Consider the following 23,687-nt stretch of genomic DNA (forward strand, 5'->3'; position numbering starts at 1 on the left):
TGGGTTCATGTTTGCTCCCTGACTGTGCCGTCGTATCAATAGATGAGCGGTGGGTGATGGAGGTGGGCTAGAGGTCTGACGCGGCTCTATTCCTGATGAAAAAATTTTTCACTTATATTCAAAATGGTTTTATTCAGCCTTGACTTTATTTCTGTAGCATGAGAAAAGCGTGAGCTTTTATTGTATACACAAGTGCAATTCAACTCCTCTCAAGCAATTTCTTGAAGCCGGTTATTTTAAAGTAATGATTTAAAACACTTAACTGGATGCAAACTTAGTCACTCTCTGGCAAAGATTTCTTTAAAGAATATATAACCTTGATTTGACGTCTCGTTTCAGCTACATCTTTCCCGTGAAATACAGTCTTGTGTGATACAGTTGTGATTTTAACAGCGGTAACAGTTTACAGTGTGTGGACAAGTAAAAGAAGGAATGGGTAGTGAGGAGAGCTGCTTTGAAGTCTCGACGGGTAAGTCCAAGTAAAGCCACAAGTCGTCATATGAAAATTTCGATTCAGGTCTCAGGTCCAGACTGAAATATCTCAACAAACATCGGATTGGATCTTATAGATATTCATGGTCTCCAGAGGATGCAGCCTACTTACTTTTCCTCCAGCATCACCACGAGGTTTGACATTTTTGTTTGTGAAATATCGTTCGTGAAATATCGTCAAAGTTTTCACCTATTCAGTGAAATAGTTTAAAATCTACAAGACGGATTGGAACAAAATTTCGTACAGACATTCATGATTCCCAGATGATGTATCCTATATGACTTTTGTGATCCCCTGACGTTTCATCCTGCATCCTGCAAATACTTGCAAAACGTATGACATCCCCTGCTTTGTGTTTAGAGCTCAAGTCCTGGTCTCAAGTATCATGTCTGCATCCCTGGTAGGTAGTATGAGCAGTGATAGCACCTTGGGATGAGCAGACAAATAAAAGAGCACCACTTGTAGAAACACCAAAGAAATTAGCGTTGACTGCAAAGAAATGGTGCCAAACATAAAATGAAGAAAGAAGGTGACCACTTTATGTAAATTACTTCAACAAATCAAACTGAGCTCGAAGGTTTGTTCTGAGAAGTTTAAACAAACAAATACTAAACTGGCAGTTTGACTACCACTGAAAAACAATAATATGTCAACACAATCCCTTTTCGCACCACAGCAAGCGCGGTGTAAGTGGAAACCACACATTTACAAATGATGTAGCCGCTACACTGCTGAAACAAATCCCAAAGCAAGCCATTAACAGGTAATACGCAATTAGTTATCATGTGAACGTTCAGCTCCAGCGGGAGTGATTAGTCCAACACAAGATGTTCTACGGCGAAAACAAAGCATGTGACCTATCTGTGGGCAGACACGGTGGGGGGGGGGAGGGGCGGTTAGCAGGTGTATTCACCCAGGAGGGAGCTCCAGGTAGGCAGGCAGGCATTTGACACCCGTCTAACCACACGAGACCTCAGAGGTTGACAGCCGGTGCTGCACGCTGCATGAAAAGTCACCGTTTCACACAGAGAAGATGGACTGCAGGTGATGCAGCTGCTATTTTTAACCCGAGGCCTCCCTCCAGGACTGAGCGCACCGTTTGAATTGTTGTTCTCACCCTCTTCTCTCCTGCAGACGTCTCCTTCCATTCAGAGTTTCATTCCAAAACGAGCTATTCACTGTTTAAAGAGAAGCGACACCTTCTCTGTGCAAAACATTTGATAGCACGAAACAAAATCAAGCTGTAGAGCGTAAGTGCCGGTTCTTGATTTAAAATAATCTCTTTTTCATCAATTCTCAATGATGAACTGGAGTTTTAATTTCTCTCCAAAATGAATGCACATCATTATGAAAAAAGGGCTTTTCATTTCATCCTTTGAAGCTGCCTCTTAACTTGCAGCACATATGGGCACCTGCAGAACTCTCAGTACAGTATTGCCAAAATATTTTAGGTTTATAGTGCAGGTATAACAATTTTAGAAGAAAGGACAAGACAACAAATGGTTTGCACTTAGCTGCACTATGTGCACTGTACTGGCTGTCTCTCTCTCTCTCTTCCTCTGTTTTGTTCCCTGAAGATGTGCCTTTTTGTAGCAACCAACAGGGGATTCATCCACCTCTTTTTTTGACAGTGCCACCAGGCTTCTGCCATTGTGCCTTTTGAATGTTGTGATGCAGCGAAAAACGAGAGCCGACTCACAGCTCGTTGTAATAAATGTTTCACAGAGCGTGTGAAGTTTGTACTTAATGAGTCAGTCAGCCCAGTTTCTGCTCTGCTGTGTGCTGCGACAGCGATATACGCACAGGGAAGGGTGTCAATGACAGCAGAGTAAAAGTGTTTTTTTTGTTTTGTTTTGTTTTGTTTTTTTTAAGGATTCATGACATAAATAAGGACCGTTAGTTGTGCTGTGAAGTCTAACAGAAAAACTTTGGGCGGGGTTTAAAGTGATAATGCAGTGATGTTCAAAACGTGCGATTCTTATTCATGAGAGAAAAAGAGTGCTTTCACTACAGCAAGCATGTGATGATTTAGGTTAGAAACATTTGTTCAGTATAACGGCAAAATATAGGCATATTTCTGACAGGGCAGAGAAGAGAAACAGGCGAGGCTCATCACGACTTCAAGAAGATATAAAGAAGCTCATCTTGCTTGTGGGTTTCCTGTGAATATAAGAGGACAGGCTTGTGTCTTGTGTATAAAAACTCTGGCAGCTTGGTCAAACTTTAAAGGGCACTCCTCCAACTTTAGTCACATGTAGAACTACACAGCCTGTGAAAACAGTTGTATGATGTCTTCTGCGGCTCTGAAAGGAGGTTTGTTAAGTCTGAGAAAATAACCGAGTTATCTCGGCTTGGTCTAGGAGACTACAGTGTTTTAATAGAAAGGCTGTGTGACAAACTGGGGGCTTAAAGTTTGAAAAAAAAAAGGTGTTTACCAGGCAGGGAGGGCCTAACGAAGGAGGCTGTTGAGTTACATTATGGGAAGTGTAGCAGACAGTGTTTTTGGATTTTGACCAATCCCAGCCTTGCTGCACAGATCTTCCTTCCTTTCCTTTATTAAATCTGTCACTTTTTAAGTCTCCTAACTTCATGGAAGTACGACACTAAATAACTGGAGTGTCCCTTTAATGAGCATTTTTCATGTGTACAACAACAACTCATGTAAAGATAAAAGGAAACATGCAGTCAGTTTAATTGACACGATGAAGGAATAGTTTGACATTTTTTGCTCACTGTCTTGCAGAGAGTTAGATGAGAAGATTGACTTTCTTATCTGTATTCTGAAACATGAAGCTGAGCCAACAGCTGCCTAGCTTAGCTTAGCATAAAGACTGCCCTACAAATCCCTGTTTTGCTACCAATTTCCTAAATACTGGTCATAGTTGATACATTAAATTGCTCAATCCAATGTGGGGGGGGGGGGGGGGGGGGGGGGGGGGGGGGGGGGCATGACTGTGATAAAGCATTAGGATCACATACATGCAGGAAGGACAGCCTTTAATACACATACCAGCATGCACGCATGCATCTTTTACCCTCCCACGCATCAGGTGTCCATGTAAAGCCAGAGCTCTCGCAGAGCACAAACACACACACACACACACACACACACACACTTACTGTATATACAAGTATACACGTCTGTAGCACGCTGTGGAAAAGGGTGTGCAGGGCTTCTTCCCCTTGTCAACAGGATGAGAAGCAGGGAGGTGGGAGCTGGGGCATTAGTCTCCTCGGGGCTAGCTCTGGGATTTCCTCCAGAGGACAGAATAGGAAAATACAACGGCATATAAATAGATTCTCCCCGCTCAAAATACTGATATGGCCTCAGCAGGGAGGGCTGAAAGGGGGTGAGCGAGACGAGATTTGCATTGAATTTCCTGCTTTCTGTGCTGCCCCGTGTGTTTTCTTTCATCCATGTGGATCTTTGTCTCACTTAAGTGTTTTATTGTATTTTTCTCTCGCCTCCCACAGGGCAACAATAACATTAACAAAGCTTCTTGATGCAGTGTAATTTGTTGATAGGGGGTTATTTATGTGTTATAGATTTGATGCCTGGGTCTGAATAGCACCCTGTTTGTGGATGTTTTATGACTGTAATTTTATAAATGAAGGCTGTTTGTGGATGTTTGTTTGCATGCGTGTGAATACACATGCACCCTCGTGTACCGTGAGCATTTGTCCAGCAGGCTGGCTGGCTGAAACGCTGAAACTCATTGTCCTCTCTCCCCCCACTGTGGTTCCTGCAGGGCGGAAAGGAGCCAGTCAGTCTGCCCACCTTACAAACTACAGCTGGAAGAGTGTCTGTCTGCTGAGCAGGTGCCCACCCCAGAGCTCATCCAGGGCTACGTCAAGAAGGTAGGGCTGCTTTGTCAACGCCAAGCTGAAGGTTTTGCCAGTTTGTGCCCAGCTAAACTAAATTACTTAGTTCAGCACGTCACCCTGTGTGACGGTTCAGAGGACACAATGTCCTTATGTTTACAACTGTATTTTAGCCACATGGTTAAACCTGCTTGCAAGCACGCTGCTGTCAGGCTGACGGCTTCTAACAGCAGCTTGTCACAGGATGCTTGGAGCGCCGTTGCCATTGAAGTACACCATGTTAGAGGAGTGACAATAAAAGGTTGTTGTTTTTTTTACGTAATTGCTACTTTAAAAATGAACAAAGAAAACATAGGGGTGGTGGTGAATGTGTGTATTTCAGGGGATGTCAGGTATGAATTAGTGGTAACTTTACAAGACACTCCTCTAATATGAGCCATGTTGACAGGCTTCTACTACAAGAAATGTGCTTGTGGTAGATTATAATTAACTTCAGCTTCTGATTTCATGAACAGTTTCGGCTTGAGTGCCAACATAGTCGTATAAAAGCTTGGATAGATAGTAGTTTTGTCATGCGGCAGTTTATCATGAAGTACATGGAGTCAAATTCAAGCAGCGGAGCAGGAAGTGAGAAGCTGTAATCCTCTTGGTTTTGGGGATCAACAGTGGTAAAAGTATACAGATTAGACGTATTGACCCGTGTTTAAAAAGAGACCTGATTGAAAGGGGACCCATGGACAGTGGTGGAAGAAGTACACGTCTTTTACTTAAGTATAAGTAGCAATACTAACCTGTAAAAGTATTCTGCTATAAGTCGAGATTTCGCTTAAGTAAAAGTAGAAAAGTATTAACAGCAAAATGTACCTAAAGTATTAAAATAAAAGTACTTGCTGGGCAGAAAGGAGGGTTATGTCGTTTTGTGTCATTATTGTAATATTACTACTGATGCTGAAACACATTATCAGCATTTTAATGTTACAGCTGGCGGGGGCGGAGCTCATTTAAAGTACTTTATGTACTGTTGGATAGTTAAATGTATAGCACAGCATCATATTTTATAAATTGATTAAAGGTTTTGTATGTGAAATCTTAATCTGTAAATACAATAAATAAAAACAATAACTCCAGCTGTCAAACAAGTGTAGTGGAGTAAAAAGTACAATATTTCCCTCCCTGAAATAGTACCTCAAAATTGTACTTGAGTGAGTTTAGTTAGTTACTTTCCACACTGTCCAAGGACAGTCAGACCCAGTCCAAATACAAGCAGCAGCGGTCAAAAAGAGCAGCAACACATGTCATGTCTACCCGCATTTCACAGTTCACTCTCTCCATCTCACCTCAAAAGAACACATTTCCCTCGTGCTATAATTATAACACACCGCAAGCTGATAGCAGGGCTGCGCAGATCCACTAGAGCATTATACATATTTACACGCAGACCCTCTGCAATACAACAGGGCCCTGCCTGACCTGATTAGACAGAATGTAATTTGGACCTGGCCCGACTCTGGTCCCGGGTCAGGTCTTGTATGCTAGGAAGCGAGCAGATGTAGCAAGTAGCAGCAAAGTTATACTGCAGCAAAATGTAAAAGTAAAATAGTGTTAGTAGAGTAGCTGGTCCAGGTAGCACTCAGAGAAGAGTACGATCTATATTGTGCGTCATATTTATGCAAGTTTACGATATGTTTTGCATGTAAACTCTCTATTTTCAAAGTGACTGGCAGCTTTCATAAAAATGTGGTAGAGTAAAACCGTAGACTGTATACAAAGATGGACGACGCGTCTCCACTTTCTCTCACTGTACAAAAATGAAGCCGAAATATCAACGATACGGCCGCTGCCATCTTGCGCTGGTGACGTCATTTGGAACCAGAGTCGGCGCAGTAGAGATCGGCGAGTGGAGCTGTGGTATTGAGCACCCGCCCGACCCAATCGCGAGCGCGCCACAGTCAATTACAGCTGTCAATCATGGCGTTTCTCCATGTTTTTATAGCATTAAATAACTAATTAAAACCAGTCTTTTCAGAAAAATGAACCCTTGAACAAACATCAGCGTGATAAGAACTACTGAAAAGGACAGAAAATGTATTTGATGTGTACTTTGATTTTTTTAGTTTGTCCCGTCCGCTAACAAGGAGGGGGCGGGGCTTATGACCTATGGCGATCGAGATGTTTTGGCTTCACTTTTGGGGAGCTGTCATGTCGTCCATCTTTATATGCGGCCTATGAGTCGAACAATGTTTCCCTCTGAATGTTGTGGAGAAAAAGTATAAAGCTACAAGTACTCTAAAAAGTACTAAAAGTAAAGTATACAAGTAAAGTATTTCTTCCTTTTTATCTTTATTTCTGATGCCATAATCCTTTAATATCTTCAAATCCATAATAGTTTTCTGTCTATCTGTCTCACGGGTCATGATGAAAGGATTTACTTCTTGGTTCATATAGAATTAAATATTTGTGATATGTTTTGACATGTTTAGAATACAGCATATTGTTTAATTGCAGTGCTTTCTAGTACCTGAATGTATGTATGTAATATACTAAAAGCTGCGTTTCCTTAATGGTTCGAGGCTAATTAGCAAACCAGATAGCTTAACATTTCTGTGTTTTCCATAGAGGAGATGAAAGCAGCTAACAGCAGCCGGAAAGCTGAAACCACATTCACTGATCTGATAATGAATTGGCTCTATAGCGTATGTCACTGTTATAAATGCACTGCTGTAGAAAGGCTGTTTGAAATGGCACTTCAGATGATATACATGAACACACCCTCCTCTCTTATGAGCTGGTTATGCTGTGTCATCGTGATTCAACACCCCCCCCCGGCCTAATCTGTATATTACCGGACGTTATGTCGGCCTTTGAAGCCTTGCTCCTGAACTTTTCTGTACATTTTGCCCTTCGATTAGTCATGCAACCGCAGTCCTGTAGGACCTCATTACTGTTGGTTATCATTTTAATCTACTGAGCTGCTACAGGCCTGCTGGAGGAGGAGGAGGAGGAGGAGGAGGGCATGCTAGAAATCTATTAAAAGGGAAGTGGACATGGATGAGTGGTAGAGGAGTAAGTCCATTCCCGTCAGCCTCTCTCTTGGATTCTGCTTCTGTCTGTTTTTCTCCCTCTACATCTCGTTTTTTTCCCTTCTCATTTTCTTTCTCTTCCTCACTGTCTCAATCTCTGTCGTTATCCCTCTGTCTCTCTTTCTGTCATCTCTCCTCTCACTCTCTCTCTCTCTCTCTGCCTCTCCAGGGTTTTCATCTTGACCTTCAGACACCTCCTCCTGGTGCCACTTTAATAACTTACGGGGGGAAATAGGAAATGTGGTCTCAAGTCAAAATTGAAATGGGTTTTTCACCACAGGCTGTTGATATTCTGGTGGCAGAATAAGGGAAGCTGCTTCCAGAATATTTTTCATCAAGTTTGTGCTCGGCGTCATTTTGGTTAATGAAGAGAAATGATGCGATGCAAAGATTTCCTTTTTGACCTCGAAACCTCATTTTCTTGACCTGAGGTGGTTCCTTCTGAGCCAGTGCAACTTGTCTGTTGTCAGATTAAGAAGTTCAGAAGAATGCAAATTTATTCTGTATTTATACTGCAGAAAGTGTATTACAGTAGATCCCAATAGTGTATATGGGACATGACTCTGCAACTAATTAATTATTCTCATATTCAATTAGCATCCAGTTTTCCCTTTAGCTAGTAAGTTTAAGATTATCAAAACTGTCTTATTCCACACTGTCCAACAGTACACATGATATATATTCTGTATCATCTTGTCCCAGCTTTTAATTGCAGCTGTGATGTTTACACTGAGGGTTGTGTCTCGACAAGTGTTGGATGGATTGCCTTGAACTTTGGTACGGATATTCAAGTCTCTTTCAGGATGAATGGTAATAACTTTGGTGATCCCTTTACTTTTCATCTAGCACCATCATCATATTTGAGATATTGACTTTTCCAATTCTTTGGTTTATGACCAAATACTTCATACTGCCCATCAGCCTCAGCCATACTGTATGTTTAGTGCTAATTAGCTAATGTTAGCTTGCTAATGTGCTAAACTAAAAATGTTAACATGATAAACATTAACTGCTAAACATCATCATGTTGGCATGCTGGTATTAGCATTAAGCTCAAAGCACCACTGTATTTAAGCCTCTGTAGCAGCATCTTATTTTATAAAACACTTCCCGGAAATTCAGCCTGACATATTTAATATCTTTGAATATCGACTTTACAGTGAAAAAAGTAGCAAACTTTCACATTTAAGAAGCTGGATCAAACACTTTTTGCTCAATAAATGACGTAAACGACATTTTTGTCCATTAATGTTCTGTTCTATCTAATCAAGTAATCAGCTAATCATTTCAGCACTTGACTCTTCGTTATTACATTGAATTCTTCTGAAAGAGGATCAGCACTACATGTAACCTTACACTTACATATTTTGTGATTTATTATTCCCATTTTGTCACTCTATATTTATATTTGTGGTTTATCTGCAGTCTTTGTTATGATGCTGGACTGTTGGCAAGATGTCTCTGGAAAAAATGAAATTTCATCTGAACGGTTGTACAAACAAGGGATTTAATACAATAATAATAATGTTAATAATGGTACTAAAAATAAATTCAATCATTACAGCCCACTATTCGAAATGTACTTTGCTATCAACTGCACCAACATTAGACAGTCAAAGCCATTCATCTCTCTCTCTCTCTCTCTCTCTGACTGCCTGCATTACCATTAAATGAGATACAACAGTTGCTCCCTTTTATCTCAGCAATTCCATTTCAGCATATTGGTACGAGGAATATGATGTGGAGGCACCCAGAGAGCGTTCACTGATATTAAACAATATGGCTGGAAACAATGTGACTGTTTTCCAATTTAATTTCATAGTGAATAACCTGCGCATTTGATTTGATTTTTATTCTCTTCCCTCACTGTGGCTCGAGATAGAGACGAGCACCGCCTTGGCTTGGGGTGGTGGGGTGGTGGGGTGGATGGGGGCAGAAATGGAGAATGGCATCATTAACATTCACTGACAGTTAACGTTTCAATCTCGCTCCGTGGCAGAATCCCAATATTGACATAAAATGCCAGATGACAATAAGACAGAGCACAAAAAGTGGAGTGCTGGATTTGGGATGCGGCCCGGGCCTGACTAGGGTTGTGACTGCTCCAATCTAATCAACAACTGTGTGATTGGAGAAGCTTCTGGGAAGGAACGAAAAAGAAACAGAGGGGGTAGGAAAAAAAACAAAGATCTAACAGATGCCGAGGACTCCATGAAGAGTGATGTGGGAAAAACAATTCCATTTCAGGATAATTGACCTCAAACTAATTCTGAAAGTTTGGTTTCAGGTTGAGACCTCTTGGGAAATATGTTGTTGTATATGTTCTGCTTCATAGGTTGTTCTTATTTTGCATCCTGAATTTACATTTTTGGCATTTTGCTGATGCTCTAAACCCAAAACTAATGAGCAACTTCACATCCAAGATATCCAACAGTACATGCAATCAAGTCTAGGGCAGCAACAAATCATTGTTTTTATCATCAAATAGTCTAAATTGTAGAAAAAATAGTGAGAAAATGCCCCTCACTGTTTCTCGGAGCACAAGGTGACATCTTCAAATAGTTTGTTTTGTCCGAGCAACAGTCCAAACCTAAAGATAATCAATTCACTGTCATTTGTCACAAAGAAAAGCAGCAAAAGCACATTTGAGAAGCAGGAAGCAGAGGATTTTTTGGCATTTTTGCTTACGATTACACAATCGACTAATCATTTTAGACCAAATCAAAATCAGTGAATGCAAAAGCAGCAGCCGTGGCATCACCTGTATTTGTAACATTTGTCGTTATCGTTCTAACCTTTAATTTTTTGTTCATGCTCCCTAACAGCAGATCCAGGACGCTGCTGACCAGGGGGTGATGTTCGTGGGATTTGTCCAGGAACCCTATGGGGCCCCATGCACCAGGATCAGAGAACCAGAAACCCCCTCCCTTTCCCTGCACTCCAGCCCCAGCTCTGTGCTCGGTTCCCTGGGCAGCTGCAGCCCCTCCAACCCCTCAAGCCCCAGAAACCACGCAGAACCTGGAGCTCAAGCTGACGCAGTGGACAAAGAGGGGAATGAGGAAGCATCGCGCGAGGCCGGGGAAGGAGCCCCGTGTGAGAACACTGGGAACCATTCAGGGAGCGGGGTGGAGGGCATTCAGGGCGAGGTCTCGCCTGCGGCGTCTCCAATATCAGAGGGAGATCTGGAGCACAGTGAGGAGCTGACGGAGGAGGACTCGCCGTGTCACAATAACAACAAAGACAGAGACACAAAGGAGAGGCCGAGATACCGCCTGCGGAGGGGCGATGGTGAGTGGTCTCTATGGTTGCCATCATAACTCAAACTAAAAGGAAAATTATGTGTAGAGCAAATTACATGTAAATTGGGACTAAAGCTCTTACATGCTGTGAAAAATGAATGAGTCTGGGGGAAAAGAGGGGGGACAGAGTAGTCGCAACAGTAGGTGAAGATGTATTGACAGATTTTTTGGGATGATTCCTGTTCTGGGTAATGGAAACATTTCATGTGCTGCAGTTACACAGAATGAAAATAAATAGATAAAAGGTACAAAATATAATATACCTACACATACAAGTGCAGACATATACACATTTATAACCAACAGCAAATGTATAAAGTTTTGTTCCTTTCCTGAACAAATTTAGCACCTCGACAACAAATGTTTTTTACATTTTACTCCAAAACACACAGATGGTCCAATTTTTACCAAACTTAAAGGGAGGGAAAAACTCCTACTGTCAACTGGCCTTACAGCAAAGGGTGTGTTTAACGAAATGACACAACATTGGTTGTATTGTGAAGAGTTTTCATGAGAACTACTTTCTGCCAAACAAATGCTCCACATAAAATCATTTGAAAGTGCATTATCCAGAGTAACAAGGACACTATTGCAGGAAGCAGCTGTTGCTTTCAGTGCAACAAACAAAATTCTCTTCTCCGCCATTGTGCGGGGGCGGAGGCTGAATTCTCACAAGCAGATATCTCAAAATGTGGGCGTATAAACCCTTTAGTATTTGCATGTCTACATATCATCGGAGATGAATGAGTAAATATGTTCTTTTGTTATTTGGGGGGAACAGACCCTTTAAAAGCAAAATATGCTAATTGGCCCAATGGGGGCCTTTTAATTAAAGGTCAGACTTTCAAAACTTTACAAAGCTTTAAAACTTGTCAAGACTCTGAAGTCCAAATGACATGAGACCTGCCACACGGCTATCCTTACAAATTACACAGAAAGGCCTAATGAGGAATGATAATTAAGATTATTAAAGGTCAAAACTTCAAACTGTGAAAGGCTGCAAATGCTGCACCGCCACAGGCTCAATGTTGATGAAACTCAGGCTGGTTTCTGCATCATTTATGGACACTGGATGAATGTTGTCATAGCATTTATCAATTCCAAAATCATTAGCCGAAAATGTTTTTCCCTGCTGCGTGTTTATATACATTCACACCTGCGAACTCCCTCATCAACTGCTGGTCCCAGAGCAGCTAAAGCAGTCGAGGGTTAAATTCTGCAGTCAAGGGTATCCGCTGTAAACTGTTCTCGTATTACATATTCACAGAGATTTAAACTGACAGCGTCTGATATTGAGCCAATATCTGTCTACGTATCTGTGTAACTTGTGTTTTGGTTTCATTTGAAGCCATACCTTTTGGCTGTTTAACTAAAGAACAGCGTGGCGCCGTAGAACCCTCTTGAAACACTTGGCAACTGTGGAGGTGTCATTTCCTGCTATTGCCTCAATGTTACACAACAATGTGCTGCCTTGGGACATAATCCTCTCTATCCGTTACACAAAAGGAATCGTCTTATAGCTGTGGTGCATACAAATTCACACTCACACTTCGCCGATGAAGCGGGGAGTCTGTGAAATTCCCCACAACAGTTTTGTCTGTTTTTTTTGGAAACGGTACTCGCTTTCTATCGTCCCAGAAAGTGAGGCATACGTAGCTACACCTCTTTAAGTTATTCATGGTAGCCTCCTTTTCTGTGGCAACGGTGTTGAAATTAGCACAGACATTTATAGTTTCGGATTTATTTGAGCGTTTCGAATTGACAGATGGAGACACCCACCACTATCACCCCCACTCCTACAGCCTCTCCTCCTCTCATGGAACCTATTTGTGATATGTGTCAGTGCAATGTGCAAACTGTGCGTTTGAAACACATCCCAGAGGGAGTGTTAACGTGTGTGTGTTTGTGTATATACTGTGTATTTTTATGTACAGTGTGCATTGCAATTAGGTTCAAAGCACATAATGCTAGGTGTTGCATAATTAATGCACTCTTTGGTGTGCACATACTCTATGCTTTTGTTAGCGTGTGTCTTTATGTATATGTGTGTGTGTGTAACACACTTGGCATCGCAGCAGACCACAGCCCACTGGTCCATCTGGGCCTCCCTACAGTGCATTTTGCAGTGAGATAATCCCCCACTGCCTCGTCCTCTACCTCCCTCAGCTTCACAGCTCTCTGTCTACCCCCACCTTCATCCCCCTGAATCTCTGCGACAACGCCAGCAGCGCCGGTGTAGCAGCCAGCCGGGGTGGTAGGGGAGCCTGCCAAGCTCCCATGTCCCTCTCTACTAATGCCCAGTCTGCCGAGGAGGGCCGAGAGTCTCGGCTACTGCTGGCTTGTCCTCGCTAATCCTCAGATCTCGAGGTGAACGCCGTGCAAGTGTTGGCAGTGGAGTTGGCGAAAGTCTTCGGCTTACAGACGAAAGACGTTCTCCATCCCTGAGACTGGAGCTCTGGATAGAAACTGAGCCCATAAGTTTGGGGACTCAAACGCTTGGATGGTTTGAAGGAAAGAGATTCTGGTGGAAGAACAAATGAAGTATAACATGGTAGTGACAGCTGTACAATTATGTTTGGATAACATTGTATCCTAAAAAATACTTTCAGATACAACTAATTGGCATGAGCAAAAATGTTTTGTAGGAAATGAAATGGATAATGTTTTATGAACATACTGAGGAAATATAATATACCATATTTGACCTCTTTTCCCACACTATCCGCTGCTGGCACCTAAAGCATGAGTAACACTTTCATGTTTATGTTCAGGCAACTCAAAGGACTTAGTCAAGATAAGGGAGAGGTCAGGTGTTATGGTGTTAAAAAGGCAGAAACACTATCTTTGTGTTTCCGGGGGTGTACACAGATGATGAAATCTGGTGATTAAAATCCAGGTTGTCACAAACCTCCAACTAATTACAGTTTATAATACTGTAAATTAACTCAGTCTCTCGAATGCAGTGTAATGGTCACCCAACAAGCCTGTAACCTGCCTGTAGCCAGCATTATTAACCTGGTCTTTCTCTCAGTTTAACATGGATGTTACATGACCATTTTTATATCCATGGCAGAGCCAGCATTCTACGCAAACAAGTGTAGCAGGCAAATAAACAGTCACTCATCTTTTCAAAATATTCAGCGAACGCCAAGCTAATCAAGTTAACCTCCCTTAGCTACAAGTAGTAGCAAGTTAACGTCAGATAACTGATTATTTTGTTTGGGCCTTGTGTGACGTTATGACAGCCAAAGGTCCGACTTAAGTGCGACTCGAGTCCAGGTTGCAAACCCGAGTCTCCCATCTCTGCTGAAATCTTCAGCGTCTTAGTCAATTTGCAGCGGGAGTCTTTTCAGCAGCTCGGTTTTATCCTTGAGATCAGTGTTATCTCTGCTCTGATGGGATCAGTGTCCAGCTTCTCAGATTATAGAAACAGACGTTGAAATGATGACATGTCGTGTTGGAAAGCCACGCTGCTAAGATCATAGCAGGGTTCCTGCCGCAGACCTCGTCATTTGGACAGGCTGCCATCAGATAAGCCTTTGAAGCTACATGCTTTCAACGTCCTAACAACACTCATGCGCTCATTTTCTCGTTAGCCGGGCTGCCAGCGACAACAAGAGTCAGGTTAGCTGGACGGATTTTATTCTGAGAGGCTTAGAGGTCATCTGTCGTTGTAATGAATTTGTGTGATTAGGTTCAAAGGACTTAGTCATACTTTTCGGTGTGTGTGTGTGTGTGTGTTACACAAGGATATGCAAGTATAGCTATAAATATCAGATTATTGGGGCATTAAGTAAGATTTTACTGCCTTATAGCTCAGAAATGACCATTATAATTCACTAGGACATTAATAAAGTTATTGATCAGGACCAACTACTGGCTTTCTGCTGTTTTTTCTTGGTAAAATATCACCTCTCCAGCAGATGCTCTTTGTTTCTACTATACAGTACTGTGCGCTTGTGTCATGTACAGGCTCTGTAGCACAGAGGGACATGGGGAGTGGTGAACTTGCCAAAAGACTTTCTTAAAGATCAAAGATTTCTTTTAACCTCGTGTTCTTCCTAACAATAAAGCATCTGCTCTTCTGCAGTTTGTACTGTTTTCTCACAGGAATTAGAAGATGGTGAACATGGCGGGTCACTTATTTGAGTTTTGGCTGGTTGTTAATGTATGTGTTAATGTTGTTAAGTCTGATCCACAATTTTGTGATGTACATTAATGCGACAAAAGCCATTACTAATCTTACATGCAGACTTTCTTTCGGCTCAAATGCACTGCAGACTGCAAATCAAAGCAGCAACAACCAATTGGCTCCCAAAGCTTCTGATGCAGATTTACCTTTCAAAGCTCAGCCAGTTTGGCATTTGCATTGCAACTCGAAAACAAAACATGTTGTTTTTGAAATTCAAGTGACATTCAGAGATTTGAATGCGTTCACCTTGTGTTTTGCAGAGAGTGTTTAAATTTCTGCACAATGTATGCACAGAGAGGGTCAGATTTCTAGGGCTTTACCCAAATCAGAGTCAGCGCTTCAGGCAGACGCATTGACTCCAGGGGGGACGGAGGAAGTGTACAGCCTTTGTTGGTCTGTGTAGAATAATTATGATAATAATAATCATGGACTCGGGTGCTTCTTGAATGATTATTTGAATCAATGACTTTTAGGGTGCAGCCCTACAGACTTTTATCAAAATGATTTCTGAAATATTAATAAAAGAGAATGCCATATGAAAGCCTCCAGTTTGACTTACTATCATCCTACAGTCCAGCGTGATGGACATCAGAGAGACAGATGTGTTTTATGCCTACATATAAATATCAGAAGGTAGTCTCTCTTATCTTTTGGTACCCCACCCCAAGTTTCCCTTCGGCAAGGCACTTAATCCCTCTGATGCGGCAGTATATCTCCCGTGAACAGAACTCTCGCTGAAAAGATGTTTACAGACCCAGAAAGTCTTTCCTGACCAAATGAAGGTTAGAAAATGAGCTACCTATCCGTCTGCCTCAATTACAGTCGCCTTGGCGCCATAATCATAGCATAATTAGGCTGTAATGAAACATAATGCATGGAAAACTCTCAGCTATTATACAGAAAACATCCAATATTGTGAAACAGACAGAGGCCGGGCAGCATGTGTCTTACTAGTGGCTGTTATTTTATTTCAAGCTGTTGGAAATGGAACAAATCTGACCACTGTCCATAATAGTCCATAATAGTGTTGAATACGGTTTAGTGTTGTTTTTTTATCTAATTACACCGTGATTACAGGATATAAAAGCTGTGACCCAAAGCTTTACTGCATTTCTGAATCAGTTAAGTGTACATGACACAAAGCAGTCTTGCCTGGAGCTCTCTGACACACAGAGAGGATTCATGGGACGAACCGTAGTGACACATCATCTCAGGCTTGTGCACATAAACTGTAAACCAGTTTATATGATGCAGATTGCTACAGAATCATTCACAGTGAGGACATGTGTTGTTTTGGCCAGTCAGTAGGCATGTTGAACGGGAAGTCATTTCGTTGTCGTGTGTCGTCCAAGATTTGTTTGCCATATTGTCCTCGCTGTAACGTGGGGAGGACGAGGGGAGGGTGTGTGAATATTCTGCTGTGGTTCAACTTTTCTCAAGAGTGACAAATGACAAGATTTAGGGAATTTGGTGGCCAGCTGTCACATCAGTCAGACGGGGCCAGACAAGAAATCGTTATAAATGATTCATTCTTCCTGTGTGGCTGCCGGACGGATGGACGGACTGAAGAACCAAAGCGACTGAGCCGTGACTCCCCCACCACTGCAACCCCACGTCAAAGCGTGTGTGGACGGGTGGGTGGCAGTGCCACACATTCTGCTCATCCATCTGGTTCACTTGGGGAATGACAGTCCGACATTTGCATTGGAAAGAAAGGGGGAAATGTTACCAGACTCGTATTTGAATTCCGGTTTCAAACCACGCTCACATCTCACGTTCTGTGTTTTTTCAGAGCTAAGCAGAGCAAATATTTCACTCTCTCACATCACAACAAATAAAACTCTGTCCACTTTGATTTAGTATGATACGAGCGAGGAGCAGTGACATACGTACTGTGGGCACATTTCCAAGCCTGTTCCTCCCTCCTGAGGCCCACTGCATTATGTATATTTCTGCTTGATGTAAACAACAGCTAGCTAGAGAGCTTTTAATGCATTATTCAAGGTTACACCATGAATTAACTCGGTTACAATGAAATGGTTCCTTTCAAGTTTTGCATCAGCAGAGTAACATCACTTCTGGAAAGCATTAAAAGGAATATGAGGATGACTTGTAGCATGAATATGACCAAATTGCTTTTGATTCACTCCATGTTATTGAAAAAGAACCAACTGAGATTTTCAACGTATTTGTGAGTTCAGCTCGGAGCAACACAAATCTCATCTTGCATTACTTTTTCCTTTCTTGTCTATTTTACACCTGCCAGGTGGAAAATATATAGTAAAATTATAGTGTCTTGCATACAAATGTGTCCTGCCCGTATGGACTCACAAGACAACAGAAATTAATGTAAAACAGATGCAGAATGCAGCACATCAATGATACAACAAGTCTTCAAAATAAAGAACACAAGTTTCACATTCGTTGCGTAATCAGATTCTCAGAGGGTTCATGTCCACTGCAAAAATAATATATTGTAGCTGTTACACAAATATATTGCATAAATACATAGAAGAAAAAACATCTTAATAGACTTTTTGAGACAAAGGCAGCAGAAGAAAACTTTAAACCACCAAGGGTCAAATTCGTTGGACGGTCTCTATTTTTTTTTGTATTTTTGCTTTGAGTGTTTCCAATTTTAGTATGCTGATTTCCATTTCAATGCTGCCCTATTTTTCTATGACCAATTTCTTGAGCTCAGCTATCGTTATTATTTTCAAGAACCCATGCAAACCGTCCACTTTACTGAGATGGTTTTTAATATCATACATCTTTTTAGGAGAAATGTTATCTCCTACAGTGCCACCAAGAAAGCACACAAATTGTTGTTTGCTGTTGACAGCTGATGACCAGGAACACTGTGGCCAACTTTTCTTGGCCTGGCACCTTGTTGACTGTCCACACATTGGCTGAGTGTCCTTGTTTGCTTATCTCATAGGAAATACATGTACTTCCAATTCATTATTACCACATTGCTCACAGTCTGGTTAGCGTTAAAAGAATCACAGGGAAATAAGTTCTCCCAAAGTAAGAAATCTTTAAAGATTGTGAAGTTAAGTGTTGATTTCCTGCATCCTGTCATAACTTTATACAGCAGATAGTTTGTGTTGAAACAAAAGTTACATTTTTTAAATCTAATTTCTGCCATTTCTAATAACTTTTGGCAGCTGAAGGGAGGGAAAGTACTCCAACAGACGGAGCCAAATTACACTTTGGATTGTGGCCAATGTACAGCAGTAGCTCAATAATCATGCAGTAAAACGTGGGCCTTTCATAGAGGTTACATCTGTATTGTCACAGCCCTTGCTGAGTTAAATCAATGGCGCGTTGTGTCTCAACAGGGGTGGAACTGCTCGCTTTGTACAACAACCCGCCGGTCCGAGAGGGCCAGGTGAAGTACTACACTGTCAAGGTGCCACTGCGGGTTCAAAACTGTGATGAGGGGGTCAAAGGCGTGGAGGCCAACTGGCTGGATCACATGACCCAACACTTCAACAATGGAGCCTCACTGGTCGATGGATACTTCCACCTGGGCAACGTGAAGGGTAAGCTGGCATGACTCGCTGACTTACTGCAGAGTTTTCTTAGGAAAAAGATGTGGGAGGAAATGTCTCATAAGGAATTAAAAAAAGGTTACATCTCACACACAATCAAAGTACATTAGACTGAGAGGTTTGTAAAGCACAAACAATACAAATAACAGAGTAAAGTTTTATTCCTTTAAATATTAAAAGAGACTTCACCTTTGGTCTTGGCTTCTTTGATTCTCCAGAATTGTTCTTCCGCAGTTACTCTCAAAGCTCAGATTATTACAGTTATTACAACTCGAAAAGGTTCCCAAATTGCCTTTTCCTTTCTTCAGAGTACTACCACTTAAAGTGTCAACATCAGGCAGATGCCAAATTCATGTCGACCTATATAAATAAAAGGTCTGGGCCAGGTAATGATGCACCTTGGTCTGTGAGGCATTAATTATGCGTTAGTTGGCATTCGAAACATATTTGAATAATATTTTATAGCAACCCACCGGCAAAACTTCCAGTGCCCTATGCCAGTCCGATTACGCCTCTAGGGATGGCAACATTGGTCTGATGGTTGGTCAGTGGACCACATTGGTCCAGACTGAAATATCTCAAAAGTTGTTGAATTTTTATTATTATTATTATTTTCCACAGACATTTATTATCTTCAGAGGTTGAATCCTACTAATTTTGGTGAACCCTCTAGCGCCACCAGCAGGTCAAAGTTTACACTTATCCAGTGAAATATCTAAACATCTTGGATGGACTGGCACAAAACACTGTTTCCTCTAGCGCCTCCATGAGTGGTCTCAATAAATATTGGATAGATCACCGTGAAAATTTGGAACACCAATGATATTTGCCATCAGCCTCAGCTGTACTTTCTGGGAATGTTAGCATGTAGCTCAATGTTTAGCATTGCTCTACCACCACAGTTTGCTATTTGCACCCATAAGAATGCATTGCTTCATTGCCGCTGCTACAAGTTTGGATGAAAGCAACATCTAACACTGCACATTGCTCACATCAGAAGTTGGTCAGAGTCCTCAATGACCAAACAATGGCCTCACATGTCACGTCTACCATCTGCGCAGGCTATTAGCGAAATGTTAGCTCTCTAAATTGCTAGAAGTTTTAAGGAACATTGAGACACTGCAATGGTGTTTTACAGATGACAGAAGGATGGAGTTCGTTTTCAGTTCAGTGTGCTGAACTGGCTGACATAATGATTCTCAATTTATGGAGGATTCTTTAGAGGCTGGAGTTCATGGAGTCGTTTGGTATCCTCTTTTAAACTATTTCCTGTTTGGGTTTTCCTCTTCCATCAGACCCCAGCGGCTCTGCGCTCCGCTCTGACACTGGAGAAATAAGCCAGCCAGAGTAAATAAGAGTCATAATTCATTAATCGGGGAAAGTGAACGCCTCAGCAACTCTGAAACATAGATAATTAACCTGATAACAAATTAGTGCCTCCTTGCATATTTTATGTCCTGAGAATGGAGTAATGAAGTGTATTATTATGATTCAATTTTTTTCTGCCTATTAAAGTCCTCTAACATGTTTTGCATTTTTCATGTGCTGCAAAGATATGCGTCTCTTGAACAGTGAAATTACTGGTTAGGATAGAAAGCAGATCAGCTGCATAAAGGAAAATTGTCTCTGCCTTAACTGACTTAACAGGCCTGGATTCAGCTCACAGCTTAAGCTCAACCTCTTTAGAAAACAGACAACTTTACAGAGGTGAATGCTGTTACTTTGTGGATTTTGGTCTCTTGAGAGCAGCTGGCAGTATGACATCAAAGCGGCATCCCGTTTGTTGTTAACAGCTAATTACATCAAACAGCCGTGCAGCAGCCTGGGTTTAGAATCAGTATCCATTCCTGCTGTTTCCATATTTAGCAACTTCTTTGAGACGAGTTTCTGAATTCGTGATGAGACGCTCAACACGATGCAGGAGACCATCTCAACCTCATAAACATCAAGGACATGTTTGGCAGCAAAACAGCACACTAAAGGACGTGGACTGACAGAGACAGACGCATGCAGTTGGATGGGAGATCGTAGTGACAGTGACAGCCTTGTTTGGAGATACAGAGCAACCGGCGTGCTTCAGCTTTCATGTGCTGGCAGATACATGTGCAGCCTAATGAGCGTAATTGTGTTGAGAAAGACTGACCTTCTTCTGCCCCATTTTTTTTTTGTATCCTGTTGTACTAATATAGTTTTTTACAGTATTTATCTCTTAGAGGAAGTGTTGCTGTGCCTGCCTGGTCTCTATTATGGATGACAATGTCGGCCTGTCTGTTGGTGGGTCGGTCCACCACTTTGAAATATCTCAAAAACTATTGGATAGATTACCATGAAATTTGGTGTCGATATAAATGGTGCCAAGAGGGCAAATACTACTGACTTTGGTGATCCCCTGACGTTTCCTCTAGCACCACCATGAGGTTGACATTTGTGGTTTTGAGTGAAATGTCTTTGGTTATCCCTTCACCTTTTGTTGAGCGCCATCTTTACGTAAACATTTGAATTGGTCCAATACTTAAAATACCTGCAAGACTGATCACCTTCCCATCAGCCTGAACTGTACTTTGTGTTAATTATGTTAGCATGCTAAAAAGCTGAACTAAGATAGTGAGCATGATAAACATTAAACCTGATGGACATCAGCATGTTAACATTGTCATTGTGAGCATGTTAGCATGCTGACGTTAGCATTATGCTCAAAGTGGCCCTGTGTCTCACAGAGCTGCTAGCATGACTGCAGACTCTAAATTTAGCAATGTGTTGCTTCACATTTTATTATATCTGGGAGTTGGCATCGCTTTAATCTTCTAATAATAATCTGAAGTTCCTTGCTCAAAGGCAAATATCCGGAAGGATGGGAGAGGATGCTAAAATCCTGCAAACCTGCCTGATTGGAAATTTTTAAGCATTTGTAATGCTGTGTAATCTGAGACAGATTATAAAGTCCAATTTGGCATCTTTGAAAATACAGCAGCTTTCCCATCAGTCATCCGCCGGAATACAATAAAGATTTATTTCAGTGCCATCAAGTGCTGTGAGTCAACAGTAACCACTAAACGTAAACCATACATTAACAAGTATTCATAATTGCGCCATAGTTATGCAAAACCCATAATTCAGTAATTGAAATGAATCATCCATGCGGCTCTGAGCTTCTGATGGCTAAATTGCAAATTGTAACATCATTTATAATCAACTTGAAAGCACTCAAAGAGTTGCATATGCCTTAATCATGGAGGGGTAATGGACAATGTGACTGACTGGCCAGTATCCAACATTAATACAAAACAGCCAATATTGGCATATCAGCATTGATATATCACTATATGACCATCATATAAAGTGGGTTATTGTCCTGAATTGAACTGCTTCTGTATGACTGATCTTTATGCTCTCAAGTTTCTTATATTAATACATTCATATGAAATGTACCCCTTCTTATTGACCGTTTGAACCCTTTAAAGACTTTTTAAAACCTAAAATACATTTTTGGAGTTAAAAATCCCATTGCATTTATTGCAAGAAGCATTTTTCAGCAAACTGATGAACGTTACTTGACAATTAGACCTTCTTGAGACCTTGTAACGCTACTGGTGTTGTTTTACTTTGCTGATTGTTGACCTAGAGTTCACAGATTATATGCATCACTCTTCATGGTCCTGCAGTCAGTCCACAACTCCGGCCTTCCCTAAATACTGTGCTACCTTTCTATTGTCTCTGACGGTCGGCTATTTGGCGTAGTCCAGAGGGACGAGCACTTACACACATAAACACACCGTGTCCCCGTGCTCCTTCTAAAGATGTGTTTCCATGGTGAAGCTGAGAAAGCATTAGGGGGAATTGTTTGCATATGTATGTGTATATTTGCGTGTGTATGTCGGATCGCTAGAACGGTGAAAGTCCTGTCTGGCGTGGCAGGCATTGTTTGCAGTGAGAGGAGACCTCACCTGAGCCACAGAGCGATATTGAATTGAATTTACAGATCCTAAGCTACACGCAGGCCCCACTGTCAAAAGACACCCATTAAAGATTCATACACACCGTGGCACTGCCTGCAAACACACACACACACATATATATATATATATATATAGGCCTCCATATACCTACAAAGACACACACATTACCTCCCTGGAGTTGGGAGCAGGGTGTGGGGTTGAATTTGTTCACTGAAGAACTGACAGTAATGGTGTTGACGGGGAGTTTGCCTTTGTTACTTGTATAGCTTAAGCTATCTGCAGAGCCACAATGAGGATTTGTAGCCTGGTTGTGAGACATTGAGCTATTCATATGCATGACAGTCAGCCCTCACTGGTTTCTAAATTTGGGCAAAGCCAAATGGGGGGAGAAAAAGGAGGGCGGGGGGGTTGCAGGGAATATGAAATTCCAATAAGAATTTTTAGCAAAAAGAAATTCAGGGAAGGGAAATGATGTGTAAGCGTCTATTCTGAGACAAAGGTTGACGAGCGGTGGAATTAGAGCTGCTGTGTTTGTGCATGTGTGTGCGTACTTATGTGCGTATACTCGATGCATGCGTTTCTGAGTGGTTGCAGTTATGTGTGTATAGGTTTTGACAGCACATCATGTGTCCTCTCCACCGCTGAGTTGCAGTCACAAGACTGGTTGAGTGTTGACTTAATGCAGTTAGTTAGCTGGTTTTTCCTTCTCTGTTCAGTGTATATGAGCATGTAGAGCACGCAACAAATGCACTCAGGTGGTCAAACTGAATCAGGGTTTGCAGGAATCACTGTGCATCAGGTCGGCTAAACAGTCACGCAAACTTGTCAGATAGAAAAGTAGATCATGTTCACAGTTGAGGGGCTCAAATGAATGGCATTTCTCACTTCACTGTAAAATAAAAAGTGGAAAAGTTGGGCAAAAGTTCAACAAAGGGTTTGACATCTGAAGTTTTTGCTGAAATAGTGCTGAAGCTGAAGTGCCGTGTTTTGAGTGCGGCTGTGGCTCAGGAGGTTGAGCAGGGTTGGTGGTTCGAAGTGTTGAGCAAGGCATTGAACTACAAATTGCTCCCCATGGTTGGACCACGGTTAGGCCAGTGCCTTGCATGGTAGCTTGCTGCCATCACCGTGTGTTAATGTTTGAATAAGAGGCACATAGTGGAGCACTTTGGATAAATGTGTTATATGCAGTTCATTAACTGTTTACCATGTTTTACACTGAAAGACTCTGGAGATGATTTCTCCCACAAAAGATTTAATCGCAAAAATATATTCATCTAGAAATTTTAGATAA

General features: G+C 41.7%; 1 protein-coding gene across 1 annotated transcript in view; it reads left to right on the forward strand.

Moving 5' to 3' along the window:
* LOC139290785 (raftlin) overlaps positions 1-23,687 on the forward strand; it is a 79,773-nt gene that overhangs the window by 34,481 nt on the left and 21,605 nt on the right. The window contains exons 3-5 of the mRNA XM_070912647.1: positions 4,243-4,351; positions 10,221-10,683; positions 18,228-18,431. Of these exons, the coding sequence (XP_070768748.1) occupies positions 4,243-4,351; positions 10,221-10,683; positions 18,228-18,431 (776 nt within the window). The remainder of the gene's footprint in view (positions 1-4,242; positions 4,352-10,220; positions 10,684-18,227; positions 18,432-23,687) is intronic.

The sequence above is a fragment of the Enoplosus armatus genome, chromosome 9 (assembly GCF_043641665.1).
Source record: "Enoplosus armatus isolate fEnoArm2 chromosome 9, fEnoArm2.hap1, whole genome shotgun sequence".
NCBI lineage: Eukaryota > Metazoa > Chordata > Actinopteri > Centrarchiformes > Enoplosidae > Enoplosus > Enoplosus armatus.